Here is a 20,500-nt window from a genome sequence, read left to right as displayed (position 1 = left end):
AATAAATCGTGAAAACTGCATTACATCCATCACGTCAAAAAGAAATCATGGACAACATGCAACTGTGGACTGTTCGAATTTAAACTCAAAAATACTTTCAACTTCAGTTTTCCTTTTTAAATATAGCTTACGTTCCATATCAGACCACTAAAACAAAAAATATATATATTTTATTTGCGTTAGGACAACACGGAACAAAATATAACAAAATATAACGTAGACATGAATACTGGTATTCTTTACCCTTTGGATTCCAAGGGCACAGACGATGACTCCACTCAAAAAAAAAAAAAAAAAAAAATACAAATAAAAAAATAGTTTGTACATTTTCTCAGTGGCTATGCTCCCTCTGTACGTCGTAAACGGATCAACCTGCCAAAGCCTGCCAATCATATTTAATCCTTTCAACGAGCTCGGTGTAAAACGGTATAAACTTAAAACAATTAAGTCTAATGCCAGTTCTGCCTGTATGTGAATGTGAATAGCCGGTTTGCCTTTGCTCAAAAGGGGGAAGAATATTCGTTTATATTGAACTGCTGCATAAGAGGTCCATGACGAACGATATGAACCAAGATTATTCCTCCTTGCATTTTTATCTATCTGTTGATTCATTAATTTATTTTTTTCTTTTTCAATAAGCGAGTGGGATCTCTTCTTTCTGTATTTCACTTTACCTCCTCTTACTTCTTCCTAATGAGCACCATGTACTCTTTGACAGTTCTTCGTTGGACGAGTCGGTAGAGTTCTCGGCTAGCACTCCGCTAGGCCCGAGTTCGATTCTCCGGCCGGCCAATGAGGAATTAGAGGAATTTATTTCTGGTGACAGAAATTCATTTCTCGGTATAATGTGGTTCGGATTCCACAATAAGCTGTAGGTCCCGCTGCTAGGTAACCAACTGGTTCTTGGCCATGTAAAATAAGTCTAATCCTTCGGGCCAGCCCAAGGAGAGCTGTTAATCAGCTCGGTGGTCTGGCTAAACTAAGATATACTTAACCATACTCTTTGGAAGCTTCAATTCCAAGTCAATGGCCCCTGCGGTGGGCTTGTTCCATATGAATAGGATTCATCTTCTGAATAATAATAATAATAATAATAATAATAATAATGTTTTGCTAGAACATAAATGTGAGTGATTTCATTTTAACATGATTTAATTTACTGAATAAATCTAAATATGATAGTGCATTGCCTTTATGGCAGAATATATTATTAATAATTAACTTCACTGAGAAAATAGTCTACAAATCTTAGTGAACCTGACACTAGTAAGCTTAATCCAATGGCAAGCTGAATGCAATAAAGTACACAAACACGAGGGACAGGGATAATATGACTTGAAATATGAACCAATATAAATTTTTCGGTAAATGTTCTAAAACTTCTACAAGCGGCAAACACGAATTTAAAAATTCACAGCTTTGCAAAAGGCACAGACTGCATTATAAATGACCTGCAAAAATCTTTTCAAATACATCAGTCTCACACACACAGGAAAAAATGGCGGGAAAATATGGCGAATAGCCGATTATAACCGGCAACTTATTTAATTCAAATTGCAAAAAAAAAAAAAAATATCTGTAACATTAGAAGTTTTTGTCCTTAAAAAGTTGTGACTATTTACAAGTATAAGAGACATGCAAGAAGGGTGTCCTGTCCTTATTGCCAGAGACCTGATAAATTCCAATTCATATGCTCGCACTGAAAACGAACTTCGGCGGAAATTACCAAACCATCTTTTATCGCCGAGTCATGAAATGAAACCAACTTAAAAACATTCATAAACATAAAATTACACTAAAAAATTAAGCACTTCCCAAACCGCCATATTAATTCTGACCTTAATAGATGAACTAGACATAATATAAAATTTTCGAGAAAGTGGCGATATCAGGGGTATCAATTAGCGAAGCAAATGAGGCGCCTGAGCTTCCTCATCTCACGTTCATCTTCAATTTAATCATTCGTCTTATTTTTAATCTCAAGAGAGAGAGAGAGAGAGAGAGAGAGAGAGAGAGAGAGAGAGAGAGAGAGAGAGAGAGAGAGAGAGAGAGAGAGAGAGAGAATCAGGCAAAATAGCATGGCGTAAAGTATGGAATAAAGTGTGTGAATCATTCGTCTTATTTTTAATCTCAAGAGGAGAGAGAGAGAGAGAGAGAGAGAGAGAGAGAGAGAGAGAGAGAGAGAGAGAGAGAGAGAGAGAGAATCAGGAAAAACAGCATGGCGTAAAGTAAGGAATAAAGAGTGTGAATTATTCGTCTTATTTTTCGTCTTCTTTTTAATCTCAGAGAGAGAGAGAGAGAGAGAGAGAGAGAGAGAGAGAGAGAGAGAGAGAGAGAGAGAGAGAGAGAGAGAGAGAGAGAGAGAGAGAATCAGGCAAAATATCACGGCGTAAAGTAAAGAATAGTGTGTGTAAATCGTTCGTCTTCTTTTTAATCTCAGAGAGAGAGAGAGAGAGAGAGAGAGAGAGAGAGAGAGAGAGAGAGAGAGAGAGAGAGAGAGAGAGAGAGAGAGAGAGAGACTCAGGCAAAATATCATGGCGTAAAGTGAGGAATTAAGTGTGTGTTCGTGAGGCAAAGAATGACGGGTAACAACAACATTTATGGAGGAGAGAGAGAGAGAGAGAGAGAGAGAGAGAGAGAGAGAGAGAGAGAGAGAGAGAAACGAGTGGCAGGGGGTGGGAGAGTACGTGAAAGACTAATAAATAATAAAGTACTGTATATACTTAAGAAGCCCATCCGTAAAAGAAATCAACAGGAATCATTTACATCAAAGTTACTCTACTTCCACACAAAGCTAGATCCCATATATACCTGTGGTTATAACCAAGGCCACCGTTATAACACGCACAATCTAGGTCACCTATATTTCTATTAAGGAAACAGACACTGGCACATGTCTTTTCACCGGTGTTCTTTGTAAGATATGTAAAAGCACTTTGTACACGGAAAAACCGTTTATTCTGAGGACATGTATAAGATATCTATGAAAGGAAGACATACATTTTTAAGACATGTAAAAGCCTTACCTCGAAAAGAAGATAAGCATATTGGTAAGACATGCTTAAGAAATGCAAAGGCAATTGCTACCAGTTTGCTTTGTAAGACATGCAAACTCATTTTGTACACGGAAAAGACACATTTCTCTCAAGGAAGACACAATCATGTTTACGACATATAATAGCCACATCTCAAAAATAAAACAAGCATATTTGTAAAATATGCTTAAGACATGGAAATGCCGTTACTAGTTTACTTTAGTTTCTCGTTGGACGGGTCGGTATAGTTCTCGGCTAGCAATCTGCTGAGCCCGCGTTCGAGTCTCCGCCCGGCCAATGAAGAATTAGAGGAATTTACTTCTAGAGATAGAAATTCATTTCCCGCTATAATGTGGTTCGGATTCCACAATAAGCTGTAGGTCGCGTTGCTAGGTAACCAATTGGTTCTTAGCCACGTAAAAATAAGTCTAACCCTTCCGGCCAGCCCTAAGAGAGCTATTCATCATCTCAGTGGGCTGGTTGAACTAAAGTATACTTAACTTTTACTAGTTTGCTTTGTAAGACACGTAAAAGCATTTTGCTCGGGGTAAACGCTTATATTTTGAAGGCATGTATATGGTTCTATACAGGAGACACACGAGCATTTCCAAGACATGTAAATGCCTTATCTCATAGAGGAAACAAGCACATTTGTAAGACATGCTTAAGGCATATAAATCCAATTATTACCCGTTTTCTTTGTAAGGCATGTAACAGCATTTTGTTAAAGGAAAAGACGTATATTTTGAGGGGATGTGCATGCTTTCTTCACAAGGGAACTGAACTGAATTGAATATAGAACTGAGGCCAAGGGCCAAGCACTGGGACCTATGAAGTCATTCAGCGGTGAAATGGAAATTGACAGTAAAAGGTCTGAAATTGTTAGGGGAGGGTGGAGAGTACGGTGGAAGAAAGAGAATATGAAAGGAGGTACAATAAAAGGAATGAAATGGGTTGCAGCTAGGGGCCAATGGCACGCTGCAAAGAACATTAGGAAATGCCTACAGTGCACCCCCTACTGGAGAAATATTTTAAAGACATGTATTAGAACTAGCTCAAAACGAAGACAAGGATATTTAAATGAAGACATGCTTAAGACATGTAAAGGCAATTACTGAATAACTGCCACTCAATTTATCAGAAAAAGCCTAAAACAGATAAAAGCAGCATTAGCACCCCCAAAATCAATGCGATCCGGAAAAAACAAATGGTCGCATCAAACAACCTGATACCAGGTAAAATGGTCACCTGGGGCCAGGTAAAAAAATGTCATTACATAAAGGTCCGAGTCTAGTCTCTTTTACCGCAAACCCCACACCCCTTTTGTTCATCCCTGGGCCTCAGAAAGGCACTGAAGCGCTGAAAAAGAGGTTTCTCTCCCCTTCTGATGGCCAGAGAGAGAGGAAAAGAGGTGGGGATTCAGTGGTCACTTTCCTCGTCCCCTTGTAATTGACAGATTCCCCTTTTCTCCGGTCATTCTTTTGTTATTCTTTTGTTATTCTTTCGGGGCTGTTTGCGTTTTTTTTCCTTCCTCCTCCCTTCTCGGAAAGCTCATAAAACCCTCTGTACTTTTATTTTTGTTTTTTCTTTTGTCATGACTTTTTCAGAATAACCATAAAAAGAATTAATATCGAGTAAGATATCATAGAAAAATGCTAATGATAATTTGTTCCTTTTTACAAAATAACTCAAAAACGATTTAACATCGAGTAAGAAGTAAAAGAAAAATGCTAATGATAATTTGTGCCTTTTCTTGTTTTATTACTTTTTTTTTTTTTAAATAAAAGAGGAATTTATCCCGAGCAAGAAATCGTGGAAAAATGCGAATTACTTTTTTTGCCACTTCTTGAGCTGTTACTTTTTCAGTATAAATCTGAATGAATTAATCCTGAAAATAAACTAGAAAAAAATTGAGCCGAAGTTTCTTCGGCGCAGTCGAGTTTTCTGTACAGCATATAATCAAGGCCTCCAAAAACAGATCTATCTTTCGGTGGTCTCGGTATAATGCTGTATGAGCAGCGGCCCATGAAACTTTAACCACGTCCTGGTGGTGGCCTATCCAATATCGTTGACGGAAGTAAGATTATGGCTAACTCTAGCCTTAAATAAAAACTACTGAGGCTAGAGGGCTGCAATTTGGTATGTTTGGTGATTGGAGGGTGGACGATCAACGTAACCAATTTGCAGTCCTCTAACCTCAGTAGTTTTTAAGATCTGAGGGCGGACAGAAAAAGTGCGGACAGAATAAAATGCGGACGGACAAAGCCGGCACAATAGTTTTTTTTTTTTTTACAGAAAACTAAAATTTCTCGTAGAAACTGATAAACAAAAAAGAAACCCGAGCAAAAATCATATAAAAATACATTTTTTGGGAAAAAAATTTTTTCCCTAGGTATATAACTCAGAGCTTTCTGCATAAGTTGCACAGAATAGAATAGAATATAGAATTTATGGCAAAGGCCAAGCGCTAGGACCTATGAGGTCATTCAGCGTTGTTACGGATATTGACAGTAAAAAGGCTGTACATAAAACCAAACAACGCGAAACAAAGTGAAAGTGAAGTATATAGCAGGAGGAAAATCTCGCAGTTGTACTATGAATCAATATTTATGAGAGGGTGGAAAGTATGACGGGAGAAAGAGAATATGAACGGAGGTACAAGAAAAGGTATGAAAGGGGTTGCAGCTAGGGGCCAAAAATACACTGCAATGAACCTCAAGTGATGCCTACAGTGTACTGCATGAGGTGCACTGGCAGCAGACTGTCCCCCCCCTACGGAATTTACCTATGTTGTATCCACTGGATACTCCTTATACAAAATGCGATGGATTCTATCCCCGTACGAACAAAAGTGAACGATAAAAGAACACAAAATCCAGCCACAAAATATATGTAGAGCCCGAACAAACTGAAGCAACCTAACAATTTAACGCCAGGCGGCAAACGACGAAATCTTTTACCCGAAACCTCTCTCGCTCCCAACGTAAATATTTTGCCTAATGCGACGTCTTTCCTACCCGAAAAGCTTCTTTAACGTCTCAGTGGTTGCGATAAACGGATGGTGGTGTAGCTACAGCGGGGTACACAATAGCGAATGAACGAAAGTACGCTTTTAATACTGGTTTTATCTTTTCTCAGATTGCTACCGCACCTCATCATATACTTTTGGGACTGCATCTGAGTTTCAATTACTTTAAAATATTTTTTGATGTTCACTGGTTACCCATGGTTTTATTCATGACTTCGCGTGGTTTAATATATACATATATATATACAAATATATATATATATATATATATATATATATATATATATATATATATATATATATATATACATACATACATACATACATACATACATACATACATACATACATACACGACGATGATGAAGGCAGAAGCCTAATATACGGAGACCAAGGGCAGACGGCGTTTCGCAATAATCCATTGCATTCTCAAGGCTGCAATGACATACATAATTTTGTTTAATTAAAAGGAACGTCGCTACATATCATTCCAAAGATAAAAATACATAATACATACTCTCTCAAATAAGAAGGCACAAATACTCCTAACGATAAATTCACTTCAACTTGGGAATAACTTACACTCAAAATGGAATTATATTGATATACGGTATATGTGTATCTGTATCTAGCAGGATTCGAACTTATTTCCTTTTGGTCTTGATAAGGACTGAAAATGACTAGTCCATTCACCCACCAAAAAAAAAATACGTATATGAATTTCTTTTTCTTGATGGCTGAATGAATAAGTCACTGTCACTTCTGCATCAAAACCAGAAAGTCCCACGTTCCAATCCTGGCCAATATAGATACACGAATATTCCCTTCGGTCACTTTCACCAAATATGTGTTTTCTCTTACCTCATTTTCTCCCCAGTTCCTCACTGGGAGGTGGGTACCGTTCTCAGCTAGGACACTGCTGGCGCCGCATTCGATTCTCCGACCGGCCAATGAAGAATTGGAGAAATTAATTTCTGGTGATAGAAATTCATTTCTCGCTCTAATGTGGTTCGGATTCCACAATAAGCTGTAGGTCCCGTTGCTAGGTAACCAATTGGTTCTTAGCCACGTAACATAAATCTAATCCTTCAGGCCAGCCCTCTCTAGGAGAGCTGTTAATCAGCTCAGTGGACTGGATAAGCTAAGGTATACTTAACTCAATTTCTCCCCTTCCTAACCCCATTTTTGTTATACTTACCACTAAACAACTTGAATCCAAGTGGCAGATTGATGTATGTTAGCATTGCCCTAATCTGACAAGTGTTGGTTTAAATACCAAAAAAGAATGTACAGCTTTTTGTATATATTCCGAAATTGGATGCAGGGCTTGATGTGAGGAGCTTATCAAAAATATGAGAGTAAAGAGAAAGGTTCATAGGTTTATGTCTATGAGAGTGAGTGTATCAGTGTTAAAAGTCAGTTACCTGTTACAAAGTTAAAGAGAACGTTCTACATAAAAGTTTACAATAAAAAAACTGTGATAAAAAGCACACAGTAAAAGGTCTGAGCACAAATATGGTTTACAGTTTTAAGGCACAAGTCAAGTGAATACAAGAAAAGAACCCAGGTGTATAAAATAAGATATTCCTTTAACCATCAACAAAACTATTTGTGGGGAATCCACAGAGTTAGACTGCATAAAATGTTATTTTAAAAATGTCCACTTCCTGAAAGATGAAAGTAAATTCGTACAGTAAAATGAAGTCCACTCTGACAATGTTGGTATTAGCTTACCCAAAATTTCGAACAATAATTGTTTTCGTTTAGATTAAGGGACAGTTTGACTTTATTTTGTCCATTTTCTTGTGCTGTGATGTCACTTTGACTGGTGATACTAGCGTCATCAGTCAATCGCTGTGACGTCACGCTGACTGATGATGATGGTATCTTTTTTTTTTTTAACCACAGAACAAATAAAATCAAAATTAACTTGGATAAAAATTTGGACGTTGCGTAAATATAAAGCAGAACGTTAGAGAGAGAGAGAGAGAGAGAGAGAGAGAGAGAGAGAGAGAGAGAGAGAGAGAGAGAGAGAGAGAGAGAGAGAGTACTATTTAAAAAATATATCCATGAACCCCTTGTAAGAGTTTCTTTTTCATATAAATTTCTTTGAATTACATGCTGCTCAGCCTGACTATGCTACAAAACTTAAATTTTCTTTTTTTACACCTTTTAAAATCGTATCTCTGAAATAGCTGCGTCTCTCTTGGTGTTTTGGAAACGTCATAAATACCCTTTCAAGTCAAATCTTGCAAAATCACACACACGCACACACAAGGACCTAGACTAGGACGGGGATTATGCTGAGCTGCCGAAAGGTACTTTATCTACTGACCTGGAAAGGTGGTTTACGAAAAGGTTACGAAAGCCCAAGAGAGAGGAGACTGAAGAGAACCTTTAAGTGTATGTATGTATGTATGTATGTATGTATGTATGTATGTATGGCATTCAGGCCCCGGAGTAGAGAAAACCACTCGCTACTAGGTTAGTGAAGCGCAAAGTACATTTGTGACTCAGAATAAATCAAACTGGGGACAAGGCATATATATACACAAAATAATTATTTTGATCTCTTCCTCCACGTGTCTTTAGATACATATAACGACGAACCTCAATTCATGGTATTTTAGCTATTTTATTCTATCAAAGTCTTTTACTGAATATAATTATGAAACTGATAAACAAAAACCAAATTAAAACTTAAAATTTGCAAGTTTTTATTGGTTTTATGGCCATTTTGTCCAAACAGCCAGTCGCCTGCAAAATTTATCTGTTCAATGTTGCTACACCATTGAATCGTTTACCTGGTGGTTAGTTAACTGTGTTGGATCGCAGTCAGGGTGTCAAGACGCATGGAGCTACCAACCTCATCCCAAAAATACTTGCCGAGAGCAGCTAGGAGCGCCTCCCCCCCCGCCCAACAAAACCAACACCTTTAAAGAGTACGGCGTAAGATCTTATTCTGGTTAAACATCAATCGTTTAACTATGCAAGAACAAAATCTATACCTTTCAAAAGGTCACGGTTACTTGAAGATTGAAAACTCCACCAATTTCGTTGTAATATTCTACTTTTGCTCGGTAATTCTACGTTAAAGACGTGTTAACGACATTCATTTTAACACTTTTTGACTTTAAGTGAAACTTTCAAAGGGCTTCAATTTTATTACCTAATAAAAACATGCACAGCCAGACTAGTAACCTGTCTTCCTTATAAGAAAAAGAAAAAAGAAATTCACATATTACTTTAAACAGAAACGTACTGAAAAGTTCTCTCTTGCCTTTAATAAACCCCCTCCCCCCCAACGCACAGAAAAGTTCTCTCTTGTCTTTAATAAAAAAAAAAAAAAACAAACGCGCAGAAAAGTTCTCTCGTACTGAAAAGTTTTTTCCCTAAAAAAAAAAAAAGCTTTTTAAAGCCACTCTTTTGAACAGAAAATACACTAAGAGAAGAAGAAGAAGAAGAAGAAGAAGAAGAAGAAGAAGAAGAAGAAGAAGACAAGATTCGAAGTCACCTGTCCGCGACACCTGCAGCAAGCCGCCGCCTCCGCCTCCGCCTCCGCCTCCGCCAAGCCGCCGCCGCCGCCGCCGCCGCCGCCGCCGCCGCCGCCGCCGCCGCCGCCGCCGCCGCCGCCGCCGCCTCCTCCTCCCCTCCTCCTCCTCCTCCTCCTCCTCCTCCTCCTCCTCCTCCTCCTAGTTCCGGCTCCCAGCCGGTTTCTGTTTACAGCCGACCCCTTGCTGGCTTTGTCATCAACAATACGACGTCCGGGAAAAACCGGGGATGCGGAAAACGCGTCTACTTGAAATAAGCGTCATGCTCGAGTTGAAAAAAATATTAATAAAAAAAAGAGACTTAATGGCTTTGTCTGAATTACGAAGGAATGCGAGCGTAATTTTGCATGCAATAAACGGAACACAGATGACGTCATGGCTGAATCGTACGTACAATACTTTTATAATAGCCTTCTGATTTAGAGACTGGTAGACAGGTTGCTTTATTTAGGCGTGTGAAGATTTAATTAAAAAAAAAATTTGCTCGCTGTAGGAAAAGGCAAGACTCAAGTATAATAATAATAATAATAATAATAATAATAATAATAATAATAATAATAATAATAATAATAATAATAATAGATAGGATATACAAATTACGCAGAAGGCCAAGCGCTGGGACCTATTAGGTCATTCAGCGCTGAAAGGAAAATTGGGAGTAAGAGCTTTAAAAGGTGTAACAGGAGGAAAACCTCGCAGTTGCACTGTTAAACACTGTTAGAAGAGGAAGGAAAGTAAGATCGAAAAAAGAATATGAATGGAGGAGCAGCAAAAGGAATGAAAGGGGTTGCAGTTAGGGGCCGAGGGAACGCTGCAAAGAACCTTAAGTAATAATAATAATAATAATAATAATGAACCAAACAAAAAATTCTTTCAGTTTTCTTCTGAATATGGAAAGAGAAACCCACAAGATTCCTGTGTATAACTTGAGATTAAGAGTATTATGTAAATATTTACAAGTAAACAAGTTATTCACAGGAATCTTGTGGGCTTCTCTTTCAATAATAATAATAATAATAATAATAATAATAATAATAATAATAATAATAATAATAATAATAATGATGATTAATGGAGGACAGTCTTATTAGCATCAGAGATAGAGAAGGGATGAAAGCTCTCTCTCTCTCTCTCTCTCTCTCTCTCTGCCACTTGCATTTACCTTGAAAAAAAGAGGCAGACTTGCATTTCAATCCTGAAAGGTTAACACTTCATCTGCCTCATCAAGAAAAAAAAACTACCTAGACAAATTAAATCACAAATTTTGAACTAACACTGGTTTAGGCACGAGGTGGAGAGCACGCTGAAACATTTTCCACCCGTTTCACACCATCTTTTAAAGTATCAAGGCTCAGAATATTGTTTTGAAGATGAGAGCACTTTTCTTAACAACATATTCTCCTTAGCTTCTAAGTGGATCCCTAATGGGACCTGGTGCGCTCGTAATAAAAAAAAAAAATTCAACAGCGTATATACGCCAGAAGCCAGTTAAGTTTATTCTCTAGTTAAGTTCATTGCGTGTTTTCTGGTTGTTTACAAAAGAGCATTCATTGTGTAATTTGTCAAAAAAGCATTCATTGTGTAATTTGTACTTATTCTGAAATGACCAAAATATTTTTTTTTTTTTTTATTTCTGGTATAACCTTGAAAACTGAGGGTTTTTTAAATTTCTGGTACAACCTTAAAAACTGAAGGTTTCTTTTATTTTTTATTTCTGGTATAACCTTGAAAAATGAAGGTTAATTTTTTTATTTTTGGTACGCACGTTATAAAAAAAATTAAAATAAAGTAAAAATTCAACAGCGTATATACGCCAAGAGCCAGTTAAGTTTAATTTCTAGTTAAGTTCATTGCGTGTTTTCTGGTTGTTTACAAAAGAGCATTCATTGTGTAATTTGTACTTATTTTGAAAACACCAAAATATTTTTTTCTTTTTTATTTCTGGTATAACCTTGAAGACTTAAGGTTTTTTTAATTTCTGGTACAACCTTAAAAACTAAAAGTTTTTAATTTTTTTGATTGCTGGTATAACCTCGAAAATTGGAAGTTTCTTTTATTTTTTTTTATTTCTGGTATAACCTTGAAAACTGGAGGTTTCTTTTATTTTTTTTATTTCTGGTATAACCTTGAAAACTGGAGGTTTCTTTTATTCTTTTTGTTTCTGGTATAACCTTGAAAAATGGAGGTTTCTTTGATTTTTTTTCATTTCTGGTATAACCTTGAAAACTGGAGGTTTCTTTTATTTTATTTTTTTTTAATTTCTGGTATAACCTTGAAAACTGGAGGTTTCTTTTATTTTTTTTATTTCTGGTATAACCTTGAAAACTGGAGGTTTCTTTCATTTTTTTTGTTTCTGGTATAACCTTGAAAAATGGAGGTTTCTTTGATTTTTTTTTCATTTCTGGTATAACCTTGAAAACTGGAGGTTTCTTTTATTTTTTTTGTTTCTGGTATAACCTTGAAAAATGGAGGTTTCTTTGATTTTTTTTTTCATTTCTGGTATAACCTTGAAAACTGGAGGTTTCTTTTATTTTTTTTAATTTCTGGTGTAACCTTGAAAACTGGAGGTTCCTTTTATTTTTTTTATTTCTGGTATAACCTTGAAAACTAGAGGTTTCCAAGGCGCAATGAAAGGTTTCTCATTCCCATGATGTGATAAAATATTTATTTCAAAAGCAACCATTCTATTACTCAAGCGTGTCTGACATAGTCAAACAGAAGATTAACTTCGAATATTTAAGGATAAGCAAAAGTTACCTCTTTAAACATGACTTTACAATTTCCAATAAACTGATTTATTTAGGTCACCTCAAACAACAATAATGATGACGTCAGCAGACAGATACGAATTAAAACTTAATCGACCACAGACAAGGGTTTCACATTTAAAATCGGATGTGAATACTGACGCACATAAAACGCAAAAATAATCCACATCACATTTCCAATCGAGCCTTCATTCATTTTGCAAAATGGGAAGTCGATGACAAAAAAAAAAAAAAAAAAAAAAAAAAAGCCGCAAAGCCAGCCAACAGGGCTTTGGTCTCTCTCTCTCTCTCTCTCTCTCTCTCTCTCTCTCTCTCTCTCTCTCTCTCTCTCTCTCTCTCTCGATATTTAGTTAATATCCAGCAAAGCTTCGGCCGAAACCTCATTCGCACGCGCCAGTATTTGTTTTGCACGCAATGAAATGGAAGCCGCTGGAATCTCATTGGCCCACGAAGCACCCAACCGTAAATTCGACACTGGGAAGACCGACCTAATTTCCCCCAGTGGCGCCATGAATATTATGGACTCGTCCGTAAATGCGTTCCGTGGAATGATGTAGACCCTTTTTTATTTTTTTCATATATATTCATAAGTGTTAAAATTAATTTATTCATCTTGTGCACATGTGATAAAAGTCAATTGGATAAATAAATGTTCTTTCTATCTTGAATTGAATATAGAATTTAGGCCAAAGGTCGAGCACTGTGACCTATGAGGTCATTCAGCTCTGAAACGGAGACTGACAGTAAAAATGTTTGAAAGGTGTAACAGGAGGAAAACCTCACAGTTGCACTATGAATCAATTGTTAAGAGAGGGTGGAATTTAAGATGGAAGAAAGAGAATATGAAAGGAGGCACAGTAAAAGGGACGAAAGGGGTTGCAACTAGAGGCCAAAGGCACGCTGCAAGGAACCTTAAGTAATGCCTACAGAGCACCGCGTGAGGTGCACTGACGGCATTAATCCCCTACGGGGGATCAGAGTCAACAGGCTGTACACCCAAGAGGGTCTCAAAGTTAACTCAGACTGAAGAGAGAGAGAGAGAGAGAGAGAGAGAGAGAGAGAGAGAGAGAGAGAGAGAGAGAGAGAGGTTATAAGAAAAGGGGATAGGTAAATAAATGCAAGGTACAGCTGAAGAACAGAAGTAACTAAGAAAGGACTAACAAAACTCATAGCTCGCTTATTTTCATATTAAAACTTTAGCCTCCTGGACCAATCACAATAAACAAGCGTGTATTCGGATAACCCACTTCCTAAAAGTGGCCTTATGTATTCTGATAACCCATTTCTAAAAATGGCCTGGTGTATTTGGATAACCCACTTCCTAAAAGAGGCCTCGTGTATTCTGATAACCCACTTCTAAAAGTGGCCTCGTGTATTCTGATAACCCAGTTCCTAAAAGTGGCCTCGTCTATTCTGATATCCCATTTCTAAAAGTGGCCTCGTGTATTCTGATAACCCACTTCCTAAAAATGGCCTCGTGTATTCTTATAACTCAGTTCCTACAAGTGGCCTCGTGTATTCTGATAACCCAGTTCCTACAAGTGGCCTCGTGTATTCTGATAACCCAGTTTCTAAAAGTGGCCTTGTGTATTCTGATAACCCAGTTTCTAAAAGTGACCTCGTGTACTCTGATAACCCAGTTCCTACAAGTGGCTTCGTGTATTCTGATAACCCAGTTTCTAAAAGTGGCCTTGTGTACTCTGATAACCCTGTTTCTGAAAGTGGCCTCGTGTACTCTGATAACCCAGTTCCTAAAAGTGGCCTCATGTATTCTGATAACCCACTTCCTAAAAGTGGCCTCTGTATTCTGATAACTCAGTTCCTACAAGTGGCCTCATGTATTCTGATAACCCAGTTCCTAACAGTGGCCTCGTGTATTCTGATAACTCAGTTCCTAGAAGTGGCCTTATGTATTCTGATAACCCAGTTCCTAAAAGTGGCCTCTGTATTCTGATAACTCAGTTCCTACAAGTAGCCTCGTGTATTCTGATAACCCACTTCCTAACAGTGGCCTCGTGCATTCTGATAACCCAGTTCCTAAAAGTGGTCTCGTGTATTCTGATAACCCAGTTCCTAAAAGTGGCCTTGTGTATTCTTGATAACCCAGTTCCTAAAAGTGGCCTCATCTATTCTGATAACCCAGTTCCTAAAAGTGGCCTCGTCTATTCTGATAACCCAGTTCCTAAAAGTGGCCTCTGTATTCTGATAACTCAGTTCCTAGATGTGGCCTCATGTATTCTGATAACCCAGTTCCTAAAAGTGGCCTCGTCTGTTCTGATAACCCAGTTCCTAAAAGTGGCCTCTGTATTCTGATAACCCAGTTCCTAAAAGTGGCCTCGTCTATTCTGATAACCCAGTTCCTGAATGTGGTCTCGTGTATTCTGATAACCCAGTTCCTAAAAGTGGCCTTGTGTATTCTGATAACTCAGTTCCTAAAAGTGGCCTCTGTATTCTGATAACCCCGTTTCTAAAAGTGGCCTCGTCTATTCTGATAACCCAGTTCCTAAAAGTGGCCTCTGTATCCTGATAACTCAATTCCTAGAAGTGGCCTCATGTATTCTGATAACCCAGTTCCTAAAAGTGGCCTCGTCTATTCTGATAACCCAGTTCCTAAAAGTGGCCTCATGTACTCTGATAACCCAGTTCGTAAAAGTGGCCTCGTGTATTCTGATAACTGTTCCTAGAAGTGTCCTCATGTATTCTGATAACCCAGTTCCTAAAGGTGGCCTGGTGTATTCGGATAACCCAAATGAGAAAAACATAGAAGAGTCAAACTATAAAAGTCCTCTTGAATAAAAAAGCTGGAGAAGGTTCCTTTTGGGGACAAAAACCGAAAATCCCGTGCCATTTCAAGAGGACCTCATCTGGAGGTTCAAAACAAGCAGAAGCAATTCACAGGGACAAAAGACGGCCGTAGACGGGATCGTTCCCCGTCCAATAAAAGGTAACAGATGCTCCCATTCAATACGACAGAAAAAAAAAATCAACCCTTCCATGGGTCGACGGAATTAGACGTCTGTCTAGAGCGAACGGGAAAAATTAAAAGTAAAAATGATACTTTTCATTTAACACGGTCCAGATAAACAAAGCGCAAATGACACTGCATTATGAAAGATAAACATACGACCCAAAAACCAAAATAGAAGCAAGCGCAGACGATGAAAAAAGGTTAAGAAATGAAATAAAAAATGATTCTCCCATTCCTATCTCATGTTAGGGGACTGGAATGGTTTCTGGATGGGATCGTTTATTTTTAAGGCACAACAACTAAGATCTCTTAAACGTTCTAAGGAAAGAAAAAACCTTATTGAATCAATGCCATTGCAACGACGAAGACAAATTTAGAAACTAAATACATGGAACTCACGTTGTAGAGGACTCCCAATCCTTCTAAATTTTTACGCAACTTGGCGCAAATGCTCACAAACCATTCAGGAGAACAAATATTTCTCGTTCCTACTCCCTGAATTTTGAAAGCTTCAAATAACACTCGTATCTCGTTTCTAATATGGGTCGAATTCAACGGTGAATTTAAGTTACGTGGCAAGGACGTACAGAAAACCGAAATTTCGAACGCTGGACGATTTTTTTTTTTGTTATTCTGACAGCGAGGTAACACTAGGTTGTGGGATTCATTCGTGCGTTTTTAGGTTTCTGTAAAAGAAAACTAATGTCCCGGCTTTGTCTGTCTGTCCGCACTTTTTCTGTCACCCCTCAGATCTTAAAAACTAGAGGCTGGAGAGCTGCAAATTGGTATGTTGATCATCCACCCTTCAATCATCAAACATACCAAATTGCAGCCCTCTAGCCTCAGTAGTTTCGATTTTATTTGAGGTTAAAGTTAAACCCAATCGTGCGTCTGGCAACGATATAGGACAGGCCACCACCGGACCGTGGTTAAAGATTCATGGTCCGCGGCTCATACAGCATTATATCAAGACCACCGAAGGATACACCTATTTTCAGTGTCCTTGATTATACGCTGTACAGAAAACTCGACTGCGCCGAAGAAACTTCAGCGCATTTTTTACTTGTTAACACTGAATTCACTTACAATTTTCATCTGCTTCACACGTTAATAGTGAAGGCATTTAATAACAAATGATTGACAACACAAGGGATAACTAAGTTGTATCACAGATGAAAAACTAAGATGTTAAACGAGCCATTTCTTTGAAAATTATTTTCTCTAGCGTAAGTTGCCATACTTTTCTGATTTACAGGAATATTTCATATTGACCTCATCTCCTTGGTGCTAAACCTTAGTTGGACTCAGTTCTTAATACATATCGAGTACTTTAACAAGCAGATAATTAATTTTCTTTAATGACGAAAAGATGAGACGTCAACATCATCGTCCATTCAACAATTTCTGCATATTTCTGAGTCCACGGAAAACAACACACCGTTGCGAAGCTTGAAACGCGTTCCTCTGGCAGTGGGATGAGAAAATAATTTTCACGCGAGGATTACTGAGAGCCGCTTTTCCTCACTGCGCAATGAGATGCAAATCATTCCGACAGGCTCCAAAGCGAGAAAGATTAACTTCAGATTATTCTCAGAGCTTAAGCACAAATTCAAAATCGTTTTGCATGCAGACACGAAAAGAAACATGTAAAAAATGCGCCGAAGAAACAGCGCATAATTAAGGCCATCGAAAATAGATCTATCTTTCGGTGGTCTCGGTAAAATGATGAACCGCGGCCCATGAAACTTTAACCACGGCCCGGTGGTGGCATATCCTATATCGCTGCCTATAAGCACGATTATGGCTAACTTTAACCTTAAATAAAAAACTACTGAGGGTAGAGGGCGGCAATTTGGTATGTGTGGTGATTGGAAGGTGGATGATCAACAAGGGCGGACAGAAAAAGTGCAGACAGAAAAAGTGCAGACAGAAAAAGTGCAGACAGAAAAGTGCAGACATAAAAAGTGCAGACAGAAAAAAGCCGGCACAACAGTTTTCTTTTACAGAAAACTAAAAAGAAATAGACAATCATGAATGATAAACGACAGTCCCAATAAGGGATGTAATAAGTCGCAATAAGGTAAATAAACAACATTCCAAATAAGGTAGAAATAAGTCCCAGCAAGGTAAATGACAATAGTTCCAATAAGGTATATGGTAGGTCCCGATAAAGCATACAACACTCGCCAGTAAGGTAAATAACAACAATTCCCAATAAGGTATAGAAAAACAGCCCCAATAAGGTAAAGAGAAAGTCCCAATAAAGTAAAGAAAAAGTTCCAATAAGGTAATTAACAACAGTCCAAACAAGGTACTCACCTGACAGATCAAGGTCGGCGCGGGCGCTTCTGGGCGGCTGCTTGAGCAAATTAACAGGCACGAGCCCTTCCTGGTCATGGGCGTGGGACAGCCTGACGTACGCCCATTCGGAGAGGTCCCGGTTGTGTGACTGATTGGACGGTGGATCTAAGATTTCCACCTGTTGACCCCGGGTCACGGTCAGCTCCCCGGGGCCTGTGCCTGACCAATCGTCTAATACCCATGTCACTTCTCCGCCTCCCTGCAAGATAAGGGGAGAGAAACAGTGGGTTAATGGCTGGTTTTGTTAGATGATTGACAGTAACAAATAACATTAAATATAAACACACATTATATATATATATATATATATATATATATATATATATATATATATATATACTGTATATATGTAAACATGCAGGTGTATAAGTGTGCACATGAATACATACGTATTTATGTACGTAATGTATGTATGATTTAAGGTAACACTACATATGTATGTGCATATGTGCGTGCATACACATACATGCACGTAATGTATTTTTGTATGTACTATACACATACACACATATAATTACACGTGTATGCATACACATATATACATACATACATACATACACACACACACACACACACACATATATATATATATATATATATATATATATATATATATATATATATATATATATATATATACATATACATACACACACACATTTACATACATACTGTATATCGACCTAGATACCTTCGTCAAATATAACTGCCAAAAATAGCGGGCTTTCACTTGCCACAACAGGCCTGAGTGGTAGGTAAAAGCTCACTGTTTTGAGCAGTCACATTTGACAAAAATGTCAAGGTGCATCTATCTTTGTTTCACAAAGTACGTTCTGTACTGTCAGTTGACACACACACACACACACACAGTGACAAGTCATAACATTGGTTTACTTGATTGATCGGGATGCTAATGCATGTTGATGCATATCATTACTTAAACCTAACACGAGGGATAACTATGGTTTGTAAAAAAAAAAACAATTTAACACAGGATAACTACGATTTGTTAGAAAAAATTCAAATATAAACTTACAAAAGGATAACTACGATTTGTAAAACAATTCAAAACAAACCTAATTTATGGTTTGTAAAAAAAACGAACAAATTGAACAAAAAAAGATAACTACGATTTGTAAAAAAAAAAAAAAAAATTAACAAAAATGATACCTACAATTTGTTAAAAAAAATTCAAATGTAAACTAAACAAAAGGATAACGACGATTTGTAAAACAATTTAAAACATAAACCTAACCTATGGTTTAAACAAAATTCGAGCAAATTTAACAAAAAGAGATAACTACGATTTGTAAAAAAAAAAAAAAAACTCAAATCTAACGAAAAGGATAACTACGATTTGTAAAAAAAAAAAAAAATCCAAAAAAATTTAATATAAAGGAAAAGTAAGGTTTGTACAAAAAAAGTAAAAAACTTAAAAAATAATGTAATTAAAACGATAACCAGGACTTTTAAAAAAAAATTTTTTTTAATTAAATTTGGAAGTCAACTATCCAACAAATATATTACAAACATCTTACAATGCACATTTTAAAACTCTCCTAAAAACTCAGCCCTCCCACCTGCCCTCTAACCACCTTTAAACAATAAATAAAAAAATTTGAAATTCATAAACACAATATACCGTTCGCGTGAAAGTAATGTGTCGGTCGCTCTTTCCACAGAAAAAGATAAAAACAAAAAGGAAACCTGGAGCCAAATCGTTTAGGTTTGATGCCAAATTTATAGTTTTTCAATAGCCGGTGAAAAGTCCGCCGATATGCGAGGAGACTTTAACGACGCCATCAAGTGGGGGGGAAAGGTATTTATTACGAGAAATAAATGGGGAAGATAGAGATGACTAGGATATCACGGGCAAACGCATTGAAAGTCAGAAGGGAAAATAATCGAGGGGAAAGGAACTGTCATTAGCAAAAAACGCTAATGCCGATTTTGAAACAATAATTTTAAGTACGTCCAAAGTTTATACTTTTGTTTAGTTTTAGTGATAATTGCATGTTTTTTTTCCCCGAGTTTATATTTTTTTTAGTGGCAATTGTATGTTTTTTTCTTAATCTTTTTTTGGATCTCTTCAAGATGTATTAATGAGAAAATAACGAATCGTCGGAAATAAATATGAACAAGAGATGTGAATCTTAATTGCCCATCATCATGTGTGTTGCATATAGCTAGCTGTTGCGCCACTCCACACCAATTAAAAAAGAAATACACACAATTTTGTTTTATTTTTACTTCTATTTGATTATTATTTTTATGTATTTTTCATTTGGCAATTTTTACTTTTTTATTATTTTATATATATTTGCTTATTCTAGTTCATTTTTAGTTTTTATATAACACACAAAATGGAAACGTGAATGTCGTGAAAAACAGAATAATAACCTACCACCACAGGCGGTTTTAAGTCAACGCAAAATTCCTCAGCTACTTGCTTTAATCATGGCTGCTTAACTTGAGCAGGTAACTTTCACACCAGGTAAATTTATGCAAGTGCAAAAGGCTCATTAACTGCACGTCGATCTTTTCTTTTAAATGAGGAATAAGGAAAATTGAATGTGTAAAGTTTACATTTCAAAATTTAAAATAAATATATCTTTATTTTTTACGTACAAAACATTATTTACAAAGCTTTAAACAGTCCGTTTACAAGAAAATACGTACCAATTTTTGCTTACAGGGAACTGACTAACTCCTGATGAAGAAAGACACCCTTTATTATGTAAGGTGAGAGAGAGAGAGAGAGAGAGAGAGAGAGAGAGAGAGAGAGAGAG

At 37.1% G+C, this 20,500-nt stretch overlaps 1 protein-coding gene across 9 annotated transcripts in view; it reads right to left on the bottom strand.

The window, feature by feature from the left end:
* The window catches only part of trio (trio Rho guanine nucleotide exchange factor), a 1,217,727-nt gene that overhangs the window by 533,916 nt on the left and 663,311 nt on the right, over window positions 1-20,500 (bottom strand). For all 9 annotated transcript variants that reach the window (XM_067104902.1, XM_067104910.1, XM_067104903.1 and 6 more), the window contains one exon: window positions 17,670-17,910. In XM_067104902.1, coding sequence (XP_066961003.1) covers window positions 17,670-17,910 — 241 coding nt within the window. The remainder of the gene's footprint in view (window positions 1-17,669; window positions 17,911-20,500) is intronic.

This window comes from Macrobrachium rosenbergii, chromosome 6 (genome assembly GCF_040412425.1).
Source record: "Macrobrachium rosenbergii isolate ZJJX-2024 chromosome 6, ASM4041242v1, whole genome shotgun sequence".
Taxonomy (NCBI): domain Eukaryota; kingdom Metazoa; phylum Arthropoda; class Malacostraca; order Decapoda; family Palaemonidae; genus Macrobrachium; species Macrobrachium rosenbergii.
Note: the sequence above shows the minus strand (reverse complement) of the source record. Positions and strands in the feature narration are given on the sequence as shown.